The sequence below is a fragment of the Cetorhinus maximus genome, chromosome 12 (assembly GCF_964194155.1).
Source record: "Cetorhinus maximus chromosome 12, sCetMax3.hap1.1, whole genome shotgun sequence".
Taxonomy (NCBI): Eukaryota; Metazoa; Chordata; class Chondrichthyes; order Lamniformes; family Cetorhinidae; genus Cetorhinus; species Cetorhinus maximus.
The window spans coordinates 64396577-64410316 of record NC_135890.1 but is presented as its reverse complement, the minus strand read 5'-3'; the positions used below and the strand labels follow the sequence as shown (position 1 = coordinate 64410316).

Sequence of the window (13740 nt, the reverse complement as noted above, 5' to 3'; positions counted from 1 at the left end):
CCTTCATTGGCAGAGGTATAGAATATAAAAGTAAGGATATAATGCTGGAATTGTATAAAACACTGGCGAGGCCACAACTGGAGTATTGTGTGCAGTTCTGGTCACCACATTACAGGAAGGACGTAATAGCTCTGGAGAGAGTACAGAGGAGGTTTACAAGAATGTTACCAGGGTTAGAAAAGTATAGCTACAAGGAGAGATTGGATAGGTTGGGGTTATTTTCCTTAGAACAAAGAAGGCTGAGAGGTGACTTGATTGAGGTGTACAAAATTATGAGGGGAATAGATAGAGTGGACAGGATAAAATTGTTTCCCTTGATGGAGAATTCTAGAACCAGGGGACATAGATTCAAGATAAGTGGCAGAAGGTGTAGGGGGTACATGAGGAAGAACTTTTTTACGCAGAGGGTAGTGGGTGTCTAGAATTCACTGCCTAAGTTGGTGGTAGAGGCAGAAACTTTAAACTCTTTTATAAAGTACCTGGATCTGCACCTAAAGTGCTGTAGGCTACAGGGCTATGGGCCGGGTGCAGGAAGGTGGGATTAGAAAGGGCACCTGGGTTTCCTCGGGCTGAATGGCCTCCTTCTGTGCTGTAACTTTTCTATGGTTCTATGATGTTAGGCTAACCGGTCTGTAATTCCCTGTTTTCTTCCTCCCTTCTTTTTTAAATAGTGGGGTTACACTTGCCATCCTCTAATCTGCCGGGGTTATTTCAGAATCTACATAATTTTGGAATTTAAAAACAAAAAGCTAAAAGCTACTGCGGATGCTGGAAATCCAAAACAAAAACAGAATTACCTGGAAAAACTCAGCAGGTCTGGCAGCATCGGCAGAGAAGAAATCAGTTAACGTTTTGAGCCTTCATGGCCCTTCGGCAGAACTGAAGCATAGTTAGAAGAAGGGAGAAATATAAATTCGTTTAAGGTGGGTGGGGGGGGAGAGAGAGACATTGAGGGTGTGGTGATTGTGGAGATGAGCAGATAATCAAAAGATGTCACAGACAAAAGGGTCAAAGAGGTGTTTTGTCTGAGAAAAGTGCTAATTAAGAATGGAAGACAGGATATTCAAAGTACAGCTCTAGTGGGGGTGGGGTGGAAAGGCTAACAAGGTTTTAGTTTTAGATTTAAAAATAATGGAAATAGGTGGGGAAAGAAGAATCTATATAAATTATTGAAAAAAAAGGGGGTGGGGGAGAAACGGGGTGGGGATGGGGGGAGGGGGAGTTTAAGATCTAAAGTTGTTGAATTCAATATTCAGCCCGGAAGGCTGTAAAGTGCCTAGTCGGAAGATGAGGTGCTGTTCCTCCAGTTTGCGTTGGGCTTCACTGGAACAATGCAGCAAGCCAAGGACAGACATGTGGGCAAGAGAACAGGGTGGAGTGTTAAAATGGCAAGCGACAGGGAGGTTTGGGTCTTTCTTGCGGACAGACCGCAGGTGTTCCGCAAAACGGTCGCCCAGTTTGCGTTTGGTCTCTCCAATGTAGAGGAGACCGCATTGGGAGCAACGAATGCAGTAGACTAAGTTAGGGGAAATGCAAGTGAAATGCTGCTTCACTTGAAAGGAGTGTTTGGGCCCTTGGACGGTGAGGAGAGAGGAAGTGAAGGGGCAGGTGTTGCATCTTCTGCGTGGGCATGGGGAGGTGCCATAAGTGGGGGTTGAGGAGTAGGGGATGATGGAGGAGTGGACCAGGGTGTCCCGGAGGGAACGATCCCTACGGAATGCCACCAGGGGGGGTGAAGGGAAGATGGGTTTGGTGGTGGCATCATGCTGGAGTTGGCGGAAATGGCGGAGGATGATCCTTTGAATGCGGAGGCTGGTGGGGTGATAAGTGAGGACAAGGGGGACCCTATCATGTTTCTGGGAAGGAGGAGAAGGCGTGAGGGAGGATGCGCGGGATATGGGCCGGACACGGTTGAGGGCCCTGTCAACCACCGTGGATGGAAAACCTCGGTTAAGGAAGAAGGAGGACATGTCAGAGGAGCTGTTTTTGAAGGTAGCGTCATCAGAACAGATGCGACGGAGGCGAAGGAACTGAGAGAATGGGATGGAGTCTTTACAAGAAGCTGGGTGTGAGGAGCTGTAGTCGAGGTAGCTGTGGGAGTCGGTAGGCTTGTAATGGATATTGGTGGACAGTCTATCATCAGAAATTGAGACAGAGAGGTCAAGGAAGGGAAGAGAAGTGTCAGAGATGGACCATGTGAAGATGATGGAGGGGTGGAGATTGGAAGCAAAATTAATAAATTTTTCCAGGTCCTGACGAGAGCATGAAGCAGCACCGAAGTAATCATCGATGTACCGGAGAAAGAGTTGTGGGAGGGGGCCGGAGTAGGACTGGAACAAGGAATGTTCCACATACCCCATAAAGAGACAGGCATAGCTGGGGCCCATGCGGGTACCCATAGCCACACCTTTTATTTGGAGGAAGTGAGAGGAGTTAAAGGAGAAATTGTTCAGTGTGAGAACAAGTTCAGCCAGACGGAGGAGAGTAGTGGTGGATGGGGATTGTTCAGGCCTCTGTTCAAGGAAGAAGCTAAGGGCCCTCAGACCATCCTGGTGGGGGATGGAGGTGTAGAGGGATTGGACATCCATGGTGAAGAGGAAGCGGTTGGGGCCAGGGAACTGGAAATTGTTGATGTGACGTAAGGTGTCAGAGGAATCACGGATGTAGGTGGGAAGGGACTGGACAAGGGGAGAGAGAAGGGAGTCAAGATAACGAGAAATGAGTTCCGTGGGGCAGGAACAGGCTGACACGATCGGTCTGCCGGGACAGTTCTGTTTGTGGATTTTGGGTAGGAGGTAGAAGCGGGCCGTCCGAGGTTGGGCGACTATCAAGTTGGAAGCTGTGGGAGGAAGATCTCCAGAGGAGATGAGGTCAGTGACAGTCCTGGAAACAATGGCTTGATGTTCTGTGGTGGGGTCATGGTCCAGGGAGAGGTAGGAGGAAATGTTTGGAATTTGACAACCAATGCATCCACTATTTCCATGGCCTTTAGTACCTTGGGATATACATTATCAGGCCCTGTGAATTTATTGGCTTTCAGTTCCATTAATTTCCCCAGCACTGTTTTTTTAGTAGTATTCATTTCCTTCAATTCGTCCTTCTGACTGGACCTTTGGTTCCCTAGTATTTTTGGGAAGTTATTTGTGTCTTCCTCCGTGAAGACAGAACTGAAGTAGTTGTTTAATTGCTCTGCCACATCCTTGTTTTCTATTATAATTTCTCCTGTTTCGGACTGTAAGGGACCTACATTTGTCTTCCCTAATTTTTTTTCTTCTTACATACTTATAGAGGCTTTTACAATCCAATTTTACGTTCCTTGCAAGCTTACTCCCATACTCTATTTTTCCCCTCACTCAATTTTTTGGTCGTCCTTTGCTGAATTTTAAACTGCTCTCAATTCCCAGGCTTGCGACTTTTTCTAGAAATGTTACATGACTCCTCTTTGGATCTAATACTATCCTTAATTTCTTTTGTAGCCATGGTTGGGCCACTTTTCCTGTTGTGTCTTTGCACCAGAAAGGAATATATAACTGTTGCAATGCATACATTCGTTCCTTAAATATTAACCATTACCTATCCACCATCATGCCTTTTAAAAAAGTTCCCCAAGCTATCTTAGCCAACTCACGCCTCATACCTTCATAGTTTCCTTTGTTTAGATTTAGGACCCTAGTTTCGGATTGGGCTACTTCACTTTCCATCCTAATGAAGAATTCTATCATGTTATGGTCACTGTTCCCTTAAGGACCCTGCACAACAAGGTTATTAATTAACCCCTTCTCATTGCACAATACCAAATCTAGGATAGCCTGTTCCCTAGTCGGCTCCTCGACATACTGGTCTGAAAAACCATCTCGTACACACCAGGAGTTCAATGCCACAGTGTTATTGCTAATTTGGTTTGCCCGGTCAATAGGTAGATTAAACTCACCCATGATAACTGTAGCATCCTTGTTACATGCATCTCTAATTTCCTGTTTAATACTCTCCCCTACTGTTTGGAGGCCTATATACAACTCCCACTAATGTTTTCCGCCCCTTGTTGCTTCTTAGTTCCACCCAGACTGATTCTAGATTTTCTGAGCCAATATCCGCTCACACTATCGCTCTGATTTTATCCTTACCTAACAATGCCACGCCACCTCCTTTTCCTTTTTTCTTGCCTTCCTAAATAACGAATACCCTTGGATAATCAGTTCCCAGGCTGGTCACCCTGCAGCCATGTCTCTGTAATTGCAATCATATTGTCCCTGTTTACATCTATTTGCACTACTATTGTGAATGCTCCATGCATTCAGTTACAGTGCCTTTAGACTTGTTTTTTTACACATTTTTGGTGCTTTGGCCCTATTTGCTGCTAAACCCCGTTTCTTCTGCCTTCCACTTTAGCTTTTTACTCTTCTGTCTTTCATTTCTATCTTTGTTTCCCTCTCTTGTGTCTCCCCACTCAGGTTCCCATCCCCTGCCACTCTAGTTTAAACACTCCCCCACAGTACTAGCAAATAACTCTGTGAGGATATTTGTCCCGGTCCTGCTGGGGTCCAGTTTGCACAAGTCCCGTCTTACTATGCCTTAGGAATCTGAATCCCTCCCTCCTACACCATCTCTCCAGCTATGCAATCATCTGGCTCATTCTCCTATTCCTAATCTCACTAGCACGTGGCACTGGAAGTAATCCCGAGATTACTGCCGTTGAGGTCTTGCTTTTTAATTTATTTCCTAGCTCCCTATATTCTGTTTGCAAGACCTCATCCCTCTATTTACCTGTGTTGTTGGTACAGATATGGACCACGACCTCTGATTGTTCAGCCGCCCCCCTCAGAATGACCTGCAGCCGCTCAGTAATATCCTTGATCTTGGCACTAGGGAGGCAAAATGCCATCCTGGTGTGACTTCTGTGGCTGCAGAAACGTCTATCTGTTCCCCACACTGACCCAGAACAAACTCCCCTGTAAGTGAGTGAGCCAAGCTGACCCGAAAAAACTAGCTCCATGAGTGAGCCACAGTGACCCAGAACAAACCCCGCTGTGAGTGAGTGAGCCACACTGATCCAGAATAAACTCCCCTGTGAGTGACTGAGCCACACTGACCCAGAACAAACACCCCTGTGAGTGAGTGAGCCACACTGATCCAGAATAAACCCCACTGTGAGTGACTGAGCCACATAGGCCCGGAATAAACTCCCCTGTGAGTGAGTAAGCCACACTGACCCAGAATAAACTCCCCTTGAGTGAGTGAGCCACACTGACCCAGAATAAACTCCCCTGTGAGTGAATGAGCCACACTGACCCAGAATAAACTCCCCTTGAGTGAGTGAGCTACACTGACCCAGAACAAACTCCCCTGTGAGTGAATGAGCCACACTGGCCCGGAATAAACTCCCCTGTGAGTGAGTGAGCCACACTGACCCAGAATAAACTCCCCTGTGAGTGAGTGAGCTACACTGACCCAGAACAAACTCCCCTGTGAGTGAATGAGCCACACTGGCCCGGAATAAACTCCCCTGTGAGTGAGTGAGCCACACTGACCCAGAACAAACTCCCCTGTGAGTGAGTGAGCCACACTGACCCAGAATAAACTCCCCTGTGAGTGAGTGAGCTACACTGACCCAGAACAAACTCCCCTGTGAGTGAATGAGCCACACTGGCCCGGAATAAACTCCCCTGTGAGTGAGTGAGCTACACTGACCCAGAACAAACTCCCCTGTGAGTGAGTGAGCTACACTGATCCAGAACAAACTCCCCTGTGAGTGAATGAGCCACACTGGCCCGGAATAAACTCCCCTGTGAGTGAGTGAGCCACACTGACCCAGAACAAACTCCCCTGTGAGTGAGTGAGCCACACTGACCCAGAATAAACTCCCCTGTGAGTGAGTGAGCTACACTGACCCAGAACAAACTCCCCTGTGAGTGAGTGAGCCACACTGACCCAGAATAAACTCCCCTGTGAGTGAGTGAGCTACACTGACCCAGAATAAACTCCCCTGTGAGTGAGTGAGCCACACTGACCCAGAATAAACTCCCCTGTGAGTGAATGAGCCACACTGGCCCGGAATAAACTCCCCTGTGAGTGAGTGAGCCACACTGACCCAGAACAAACTCCCCTGTGAGTGAGTGAGCTACACTGACCCAGAACAAACTCCCCTGTGAGTGAGTGAGCTACACTGACCCAGAATAAACTCCCCTGTGAGTGAGTGAGCCACACTGACCCAGAATAAACTCCCCTGTGAGTGAATGAGCCACACTGGCCCAGAACAAACTCCCCTGTGAGTGAGTGAGCTACACTGACCCAGAACAAACTCCCCTGTGAGTGAGTGAGCTACACTGACCCAGAACAAACTCCCCTGTGAGTGAGTGAGCTACACTGGCCCGGAATAAACTCCCCTGTGAGTGAGTGAGCTACACTGACCCAGAACAAACTCCCCTGTGAGTGAGTGAGCCACACTGACCCAGAACAAACTCCCCTGTGAGTGAGTGAGCCACACTGACCCAGAATAAACTCCCCTGTGAGTGACTGAGCCACACTGACCCAGAATAAACTCCCCTGTGAGTGACTGAGCTACACTGACCCAGAATAAACTCCACTGTGAGTGACTGAGCCACACTGACCCAGAATAAACTCCTCTGTGAGTGAGTGAACCACACTGACCCAGAATAAACTCCCCTGTGAGCGAGTGAGCCACACCGACCCAGAATAAACTCCCCAGCAACTGAGCCACACTGACTCGCAATAGACTACTCAGCGATTGAGCCAAAATGACACGGAATATAATCCACAATGACTAGGAATGAGCTCGCCAGTGAGTGAGTGATTACAATGGCCTGGAATAAACTCCTCAGTGACTGAGCTACACTGACCGGGAATAAATTCCCCAATGACTGAGCCACAATGACACGGAATAAACTCCCCCAGTGACTGAGATACAGTGACCTTGAATAAACTCCCAGCATGTGAGTGATCACACTGACCCAGAATAAACTCCCCAATGACTGAGCCACAATGACCCAGAATAAACTCACCAGTGACTGAGCCACAATGGCCAGGAATAAACTCGCCAGTGATGTAACACATTGAACCGCAAGGAACTACCCAGTGACTGAGTCATACAACCTGGAAAAAAATTCCCAATGAGTGACTGATCACACTGACCAGGAATAATCTCCCCAGTGTCAGAGCCACAATGACAGGGTAAAAACTCCCCAATGACTGAGGCACAATGACCAGGAATAAGCTCCCCAGTGATGAAGCCACGCTGACTGGGAATAAACTCCCCAGTGTCTGAGCTACACTGACCAGGAACAATCTCCCTGGTGAGGGGTTGAGCCACGCTGACCCGGAATAAACTCTCCAGTGACTGAGCCATGATGACCAGGAATAAACTCCCTAATGACTGAGACACACTGACTCAGAATAAACCCCCCCAGTGACTGAGCCACGACGATCAGGAATAAACTCCCGAGTAAGTGAGTGAGACATACTGACGTAGGAAAAACTCCCCAGCGAGTGATTGAGCCACACTGAACCTTAATAAATTCCGCAGTGAATGAGCCACATTGACCTGGTATAAACTACCCAGTGAGTGAGCCACACTGTCCCAGAATAAACTCCCCAATGAGTGAGCCACACTGACCGGGAATAAACTCCCCAGTGAGTGAGTGATAAACTGACCTGGAATAAACTCCGCAGTGACTGAGCCACAATGACATGGAATAAACTTCCCAGTGAGTGACTGAGCTACACTGACCCGGAATAAACTCCCTAGTGAATGAGCCACACTGACCTGGAATAAACGCCCCAGTGACTGAGCCTCAATGACATGGATTAAACTCCCAGTGACGGAGCCAGGTTGACCCGAAATATACTCCATTGTGAGTTACTGAGCCACACTGACCAGGAATAAACTCCCCAGTATGTGAATGAAACACTGGCCCAGCACAAACTCCCAAGGGAGTGACTGAGGCACAATGACCCAGAATAAACTCCCCAGAGAGTGAGCCACAATTACCAGGATTAAACACTCCAGTGACTGAGTCACACTGACCCGCAATAAACTCCCCAGTGACTGAGCCACATAGACCTGGAATACAATCCCCGGTAAGTGAGTGATCACACTGACCCGGAATAAACTCCCCAGTGAGTGAATGAGCCGCACTGACATGGAATAAACTCCCCAATGATTGAGGCACACTGACCCGGAATTAACATCCAGTGACTGAGCCGCAGTGACCCGGAATAAACTCCCCGGCGATTGAGCCACCCTGAGTTGGAATAAACTCCTGTGACTGACCACACTGATCCAGAATAAACTCCCGAGTGATTGACTGAGACAGAAGGACCTGGAATAAAGTCCCCAGTGAGTGAGTGAGTGAGCCACAAAGAGCCGGAATAAATTCCCCAGTGACTGAGCCACACTGATCCGGAATGAATTCCGCAGTGACTAAGCCACCCTGAATCACAGAATCACACAGTGCAGGAGAGGCCCTTCGGCCCACCCGGCCAATCTTTGTGTCATCCGCAAACTTACTAATCCTACCCCCCACATAGTCATCTATGTCGTTTATATAAATGACAAATAATAGGGGACCCAGCACAGATCCCTGTGGTACGCCACTGGACACTGGCTTCCAGTTACTAAAGTATCTTTCTGTCATCACCCTCTGTCTCCTACAACTAAGCCAATTTTGAATACACCTTATCAAATTGCCCTGTATCCCATGTGCATTTGCCTTATTTATAAGTCTCCCATGTGGGACCTTGTCAAAGGCTTTGCTAAAATACGTATAAACTACATCAACTGCACTACCCTCATCTATACACCTGGTCACCTCCTCAAAAGATTCAATCAAATTTGTGAGGCATGAACTCCCTCTGACAAAGCCATGCTGACTATCAGGATCAAACCTTGCCTCTCCAAGTGGAGATAGATTCTCTCCTTCAGAATTTTCTCCAATAGTTTCCTCACCACTGACGTGAGACTCACTGGCCTGTAGTTCCCTGGCTTATCTCTACAACCCTTCTTAAATAGTGGAACCACATTAGCTGTTCTCCAGTCCTCTAGCACCTCCCCCGTGGCCAGAGAGGAATTAAAAATTTGGGTCAGAACCCCTGTGAACTCCTCCCTTGCCTCCCTCAGCAGTCTGGGACATAAATCATCCGGACCTGGAGATTTGTCCACTTTTAAGCCTGCCAACACCTCCAATACCTTGTCACTCCCTATATCAATTTGCTCAAGAACATCGCAGTCTCTCTCCCCGAAATCGATACCTTCATCCTCATTCTCTTGGCTGAAGACAGATGTGAAGTATTCATTCAACACTCTACCGATGTCCTCTGGCTCCACCCATAGACTGCCCCCTTGGTCCCTAATGGGCCCTACTCTTTCCCTGGTTATCCTCTTCCCATTGATATACTTATAGAATATCTTGGGATTTTCCCTACTTTTACCAGCCAGACCTTTCTCATATCCCCTCTTTGCTCTCCTAATTGCTTTCTTAAGCTCCACCCTGTACTTGCTGTACTCCACAAATCCTCCGCTGATTTGCTTCCCTTGTACTTGCTAAAAGCCTCTCTTTCCCTTCTCATCATAACCTGAATATCTCTGGTCATCCATGGTTCTCTGGGCTTGTTACTCCTTCCTATCACTCTATTGGGAACATGTTGAGCCTGTACCCTCCCCGTTTCCTTTTTGAACACCCCCCACTGTTCCTCTGTAGATTTCCCCACAAGTAGCTGTTCCCAGTCTACCTTGGCAAGATCCTGCTTTATTTTACTAAAATCCACTCTTCCCCAATCCAAAACATTTTTTTTTGCAACTTGTCAATTTCTTTGTCCATAACAAAGTTTGTCCTGACCCGGAATAAACTCCCCAATGAGTGAGTGATCACACTGACCCAGAATAAACTCCCCAATGACAGAGCCACACTGACCAGAATAAGCTCCCCAGTGAGTGAGTGAGCCACAATGACCTGGAAAAATCTACCCCATGAGTGAAACAGCCACATTGACCCGGAATAAACTGGTCAGTGACTTAGCCATAGTAACGCAGAATAAACTACACGGTGAGTGGGTGAGCCACACTGACCCAAAATAAATTCCCCAGTGAGTGGGATACAGTGACCTTGAATAAGCTCCCCAGTGTGTGAGTGATCACACTGACCCGGAATAAACGCCCCAGTGACTGAGCCACACTGACCCGGAATAAACTCCCCGGTGACTGAGCCACATTGACCAGGAATAAACTCCCAGTTAGTGAGCCACACTAACCCGGAATTAACTCCCACAGTCTGAGCCATACTGATCCGGAATAAACTCACCAGCGTCTGAGCCATACTGACTCAGAATAAATTCCCCAGTGCATGAGTGACACACACTGACCCGGAATAAACTCCCCAGTGATAGTGCCACAATGACCCAGAATATACTCCACAATGAGTAACGGAGCTATAATGACCAGGAACAAACTTCCCAGTGACTGAGCCACACTGACACAGAATAAACTCCCCTGTGACTGAGGCACACTGACCCAGAATAAACTCCCCAGTGATTGAGTGAGCCACACTGACCCGGAATAAACTCCCCAGTGAGTGACTGAGCCACACTAACCTGGAATAAACTCCCCAGTGAGTGACTGAGCCACATTGACCTGGAATAAACTCCCCAGTGAGTGACTGAGCCACATTGACCCAGAATAAACTCCCCAGTGAGTGACTGAGCCACATTGACCTGGAATAAACTCCCCAGTGAGTGACTGAGCCACATTGACCCAGAATAAACTCCCCAATGTGTGACTGAGCCACACTAACCTGGAATAAACTCTCCAGTGAGTGACTGAGCCACATTGACCTGGAATAAACTCCCCAATGTGTGACTGAGCCACACTAACCTGGAATAAACTCCCCAGTGAGTGACTGAGCCACATTGACCTGGAATAAACTCCCCAGTGAGCGACTGAGCCACATTGACCCAGAATAAACTCCCCAGTGAGTGACTGAGCCACATTGACCTGGAATAAACTCCCCAGTGAGTGACTGAGCCACATTGACCCAGAATAAACTCCCCAGTGAGTGACTGAGCCACATTGACCTGGAATAAACTCCCCAGTGAGTGACTGAGCCACACTGACCCAGAATAAACTCCCCAGTGAGTGACTGAGCCACATTGACCTGGAATAAACTCCCCAGTGAGTGACTGAGCCACATTTACCCAGAATAAAGTCCCCAGTGACTGAGCCACATTGACCCGGAATAAACTCCCCAGTGAGTGACTGAGCCACGTTTACCCAGAATAAAGTCCCCAGTGACTGAGCAACATTGACCTAGAATAAACTCCCCAGTGAGTGACTGAGCCACATTTACCCAGAATAAAATTCCCAGTGAGTGACTGAGCCACACTGACCCAGAATAAACTCCCCAGTGAGTGACTGAGCCACACTGACCTGGAATAAACTCCCCAGTGAGTGACTGAGCCACATTTACCCAGAATAAAATTCCCAGTGAGTGACTGAGCCACACTGACCCGGAATAAACTCCCCAGTGAGTGACAGACACACTGACCTGGAATAAACTCCCCAGTGAGTGACAGCCACACTGATCCAGAATAAACTCCCCGGTGACTGAGCCACATTGACCAGGAATAAACTCCCAGTTACTGTGCCACACTGACCCGGTATAAACCCGCCAGTGTCTGAGCCATACTGATCTGGAATAAATTCCCCAGTGAGTGAGTGACACACACTGACCTAGAATCAACTGCCGAGTGACTGAGACATATTGACCCAGAATAAACTCCCCAGTGAGTGACTGAGCCACACTGACCCGGAATAAACTCCCCAGTGAGTGACTGAGCCACATTTACCCAGAATAAACTCCTCAGTGAGTGACCGAGCGAAACTGACTTGAAATAAACAGTGACTAAGCAAAACTGTATCTCACCTCATTTGTTGTATCCATCAAACAGGCCAATAACATCATTAGGTTCGACTGTGAGAAGAATTCCCAGCAGCCTCTTTGCCTTGCCAGGTTCAATAGCTCTGTCATGTCTTCTATTACAGAGAGAAAGGAGAATAACAAGTCCATCAGTCAGTGTCCTTGATCTTGCTAAAAGATATTCCATCACATTAGGGACCTTCTGCACACTGGCACAAAGTAACATAAAATGTCATGCAACTCACTCTCACTATGCAACACTTTTCAAGTACTTTTCCTTTTGGGCTGAATAAGCCAAGTATTTGATGGAAGGACAATTAATCATTGGCTTGGTGTGTACATGAGCTGTGAGAGATAAGGGCATGGGCAGAGTCCATGATAGGGTGAAGCACACATTGCATGTGGGAGGAAATTAGTGTCCACAACAAAGTGTATGTTTTGTAGTAGCAATGCGCTGAATGGCTTCTTCGGCATTTCAAGTTTTCTCATGTTATTATAATTCCAACACTTACACTGATAAAGCGCTTTGATGTGGAAATGCCTCCCATGGCAATTCATAGAGGGACAAATGGACTCTGAACCAAAGGAGATATTAGGAGGGGTAAACAAAAGCTTGGTTAAAAAGGTGGATTTACAGTGGGTTTTAAAGTTGAGAGGAGGCAGAATTAATAGGCAGGATTGTAGGGACTTTTCTGAGGAAGTTGAAGCTATGACTTTAACTGCTTGGGCAAAGGAACCAGGGGGTGGGTGGCGGAAGGTGCACAAAGAAGCCAAAGAAGGTGGAACAAAGATTTTGGGAGATGATTTATAGCTCTGGAGAACTAGGGAGGAGTAAGGCAATGCAAGAATTTAAACACAAGTCTGAGAATTTTAACAAGATACTGAAGCACAAAGAGCCAGTGAAGGTTGGTGAGAGTAAAGGTGGTCGGTGAATGGGACTTGGTGTAAGATGGGGTTTGGATGAGTTGAACTTTCTAGAGGAAGAAGAGTTGGAGGCCACCTAGTCGAGTTTGGAGGTAACAAAGACACGGATAAAGGTTTCAGCAGCAGATGAGCTGAAGCAGGGGTGGAGGAGGCAACATTACGTAGTTGCAAATAGGCAGTCTTGTTGTTGGGCAGGAGCATACAAACATACCAATTAGGAGCAGCAGTAGGTCATTTGGCCCCTTGTTTCTACTCTGTCATTTAATAAGATCAAGGCTGATCTGATTGTGGCCTCAACTCTACTTTCCCGTCTACCCCAAACAACCTTTGAATACCTTGTTAATCAAGAATTTATCTAATGTAGTCTTAAAATTATTTAATGATCCAGCTTCCACTGCTCCTTGACAAAAAAGAGTTCCACAGACTCACGACCCTTTGAGAGAAAAACATTTCTTCTCATCTCTGTCTTAAATGGGAGACCCCTTATTTTTAAACTGTGTCCCCTGGTTCTAGTCTCTCCCACAGGGAGAAACATCCTCTCAGCATCCACCCTGTCAAGTCCCCTCAGGATCTTATATGTTTCAGTTAGAACACCTCTCAATATTCTAAACTCCAATGGGTATAAATCCAACTTGACCAACCTGTCCTCAAAAGGTAACTCCCTCATCCCAGGAATCAGTCAAGTGATCCTTCTCTGAGATGCTTCTAAAGCAATGATACCCTTTCTTAAGTAAGAAGACAAAACTGTAAATAGTATTCCAGATGTGGTCTCATCAACTGTCGCAAAACATCCCTACTTCTATATTCGATACACCTCACAAAAATTGCCAACATTCCATTTTCTGTCCTAATCACTTGCTGTAGCTGCATATTAACTCTATACCAGGACATC

At 47.1% G+C, this 13740-nt stretch overlaps 1 protein-coding gene across 1 annotated transcript in view; it reads right to left on the bottom strand.

Moving 5' to 3' along the window:
• The window catches only part of LOC144687161 (tRNA (32-2'-O)-methyltransferase regulator THADA), a 173443-nt gene that overhangs the window by 113359 nt on the left and 46344 nt on the right, over positions 1-13740 (bottom strand). Inside the window, exon 8 of the mRNA XM_078552901.1 lies at positions 11931-12040. Coding sequence (XP_078409027.1) covers positions 11931-12040 — 110 coding nt within the window. The remainder of the gene's footprint in view (positions 1-11930; positions 12041-13740) is intronic.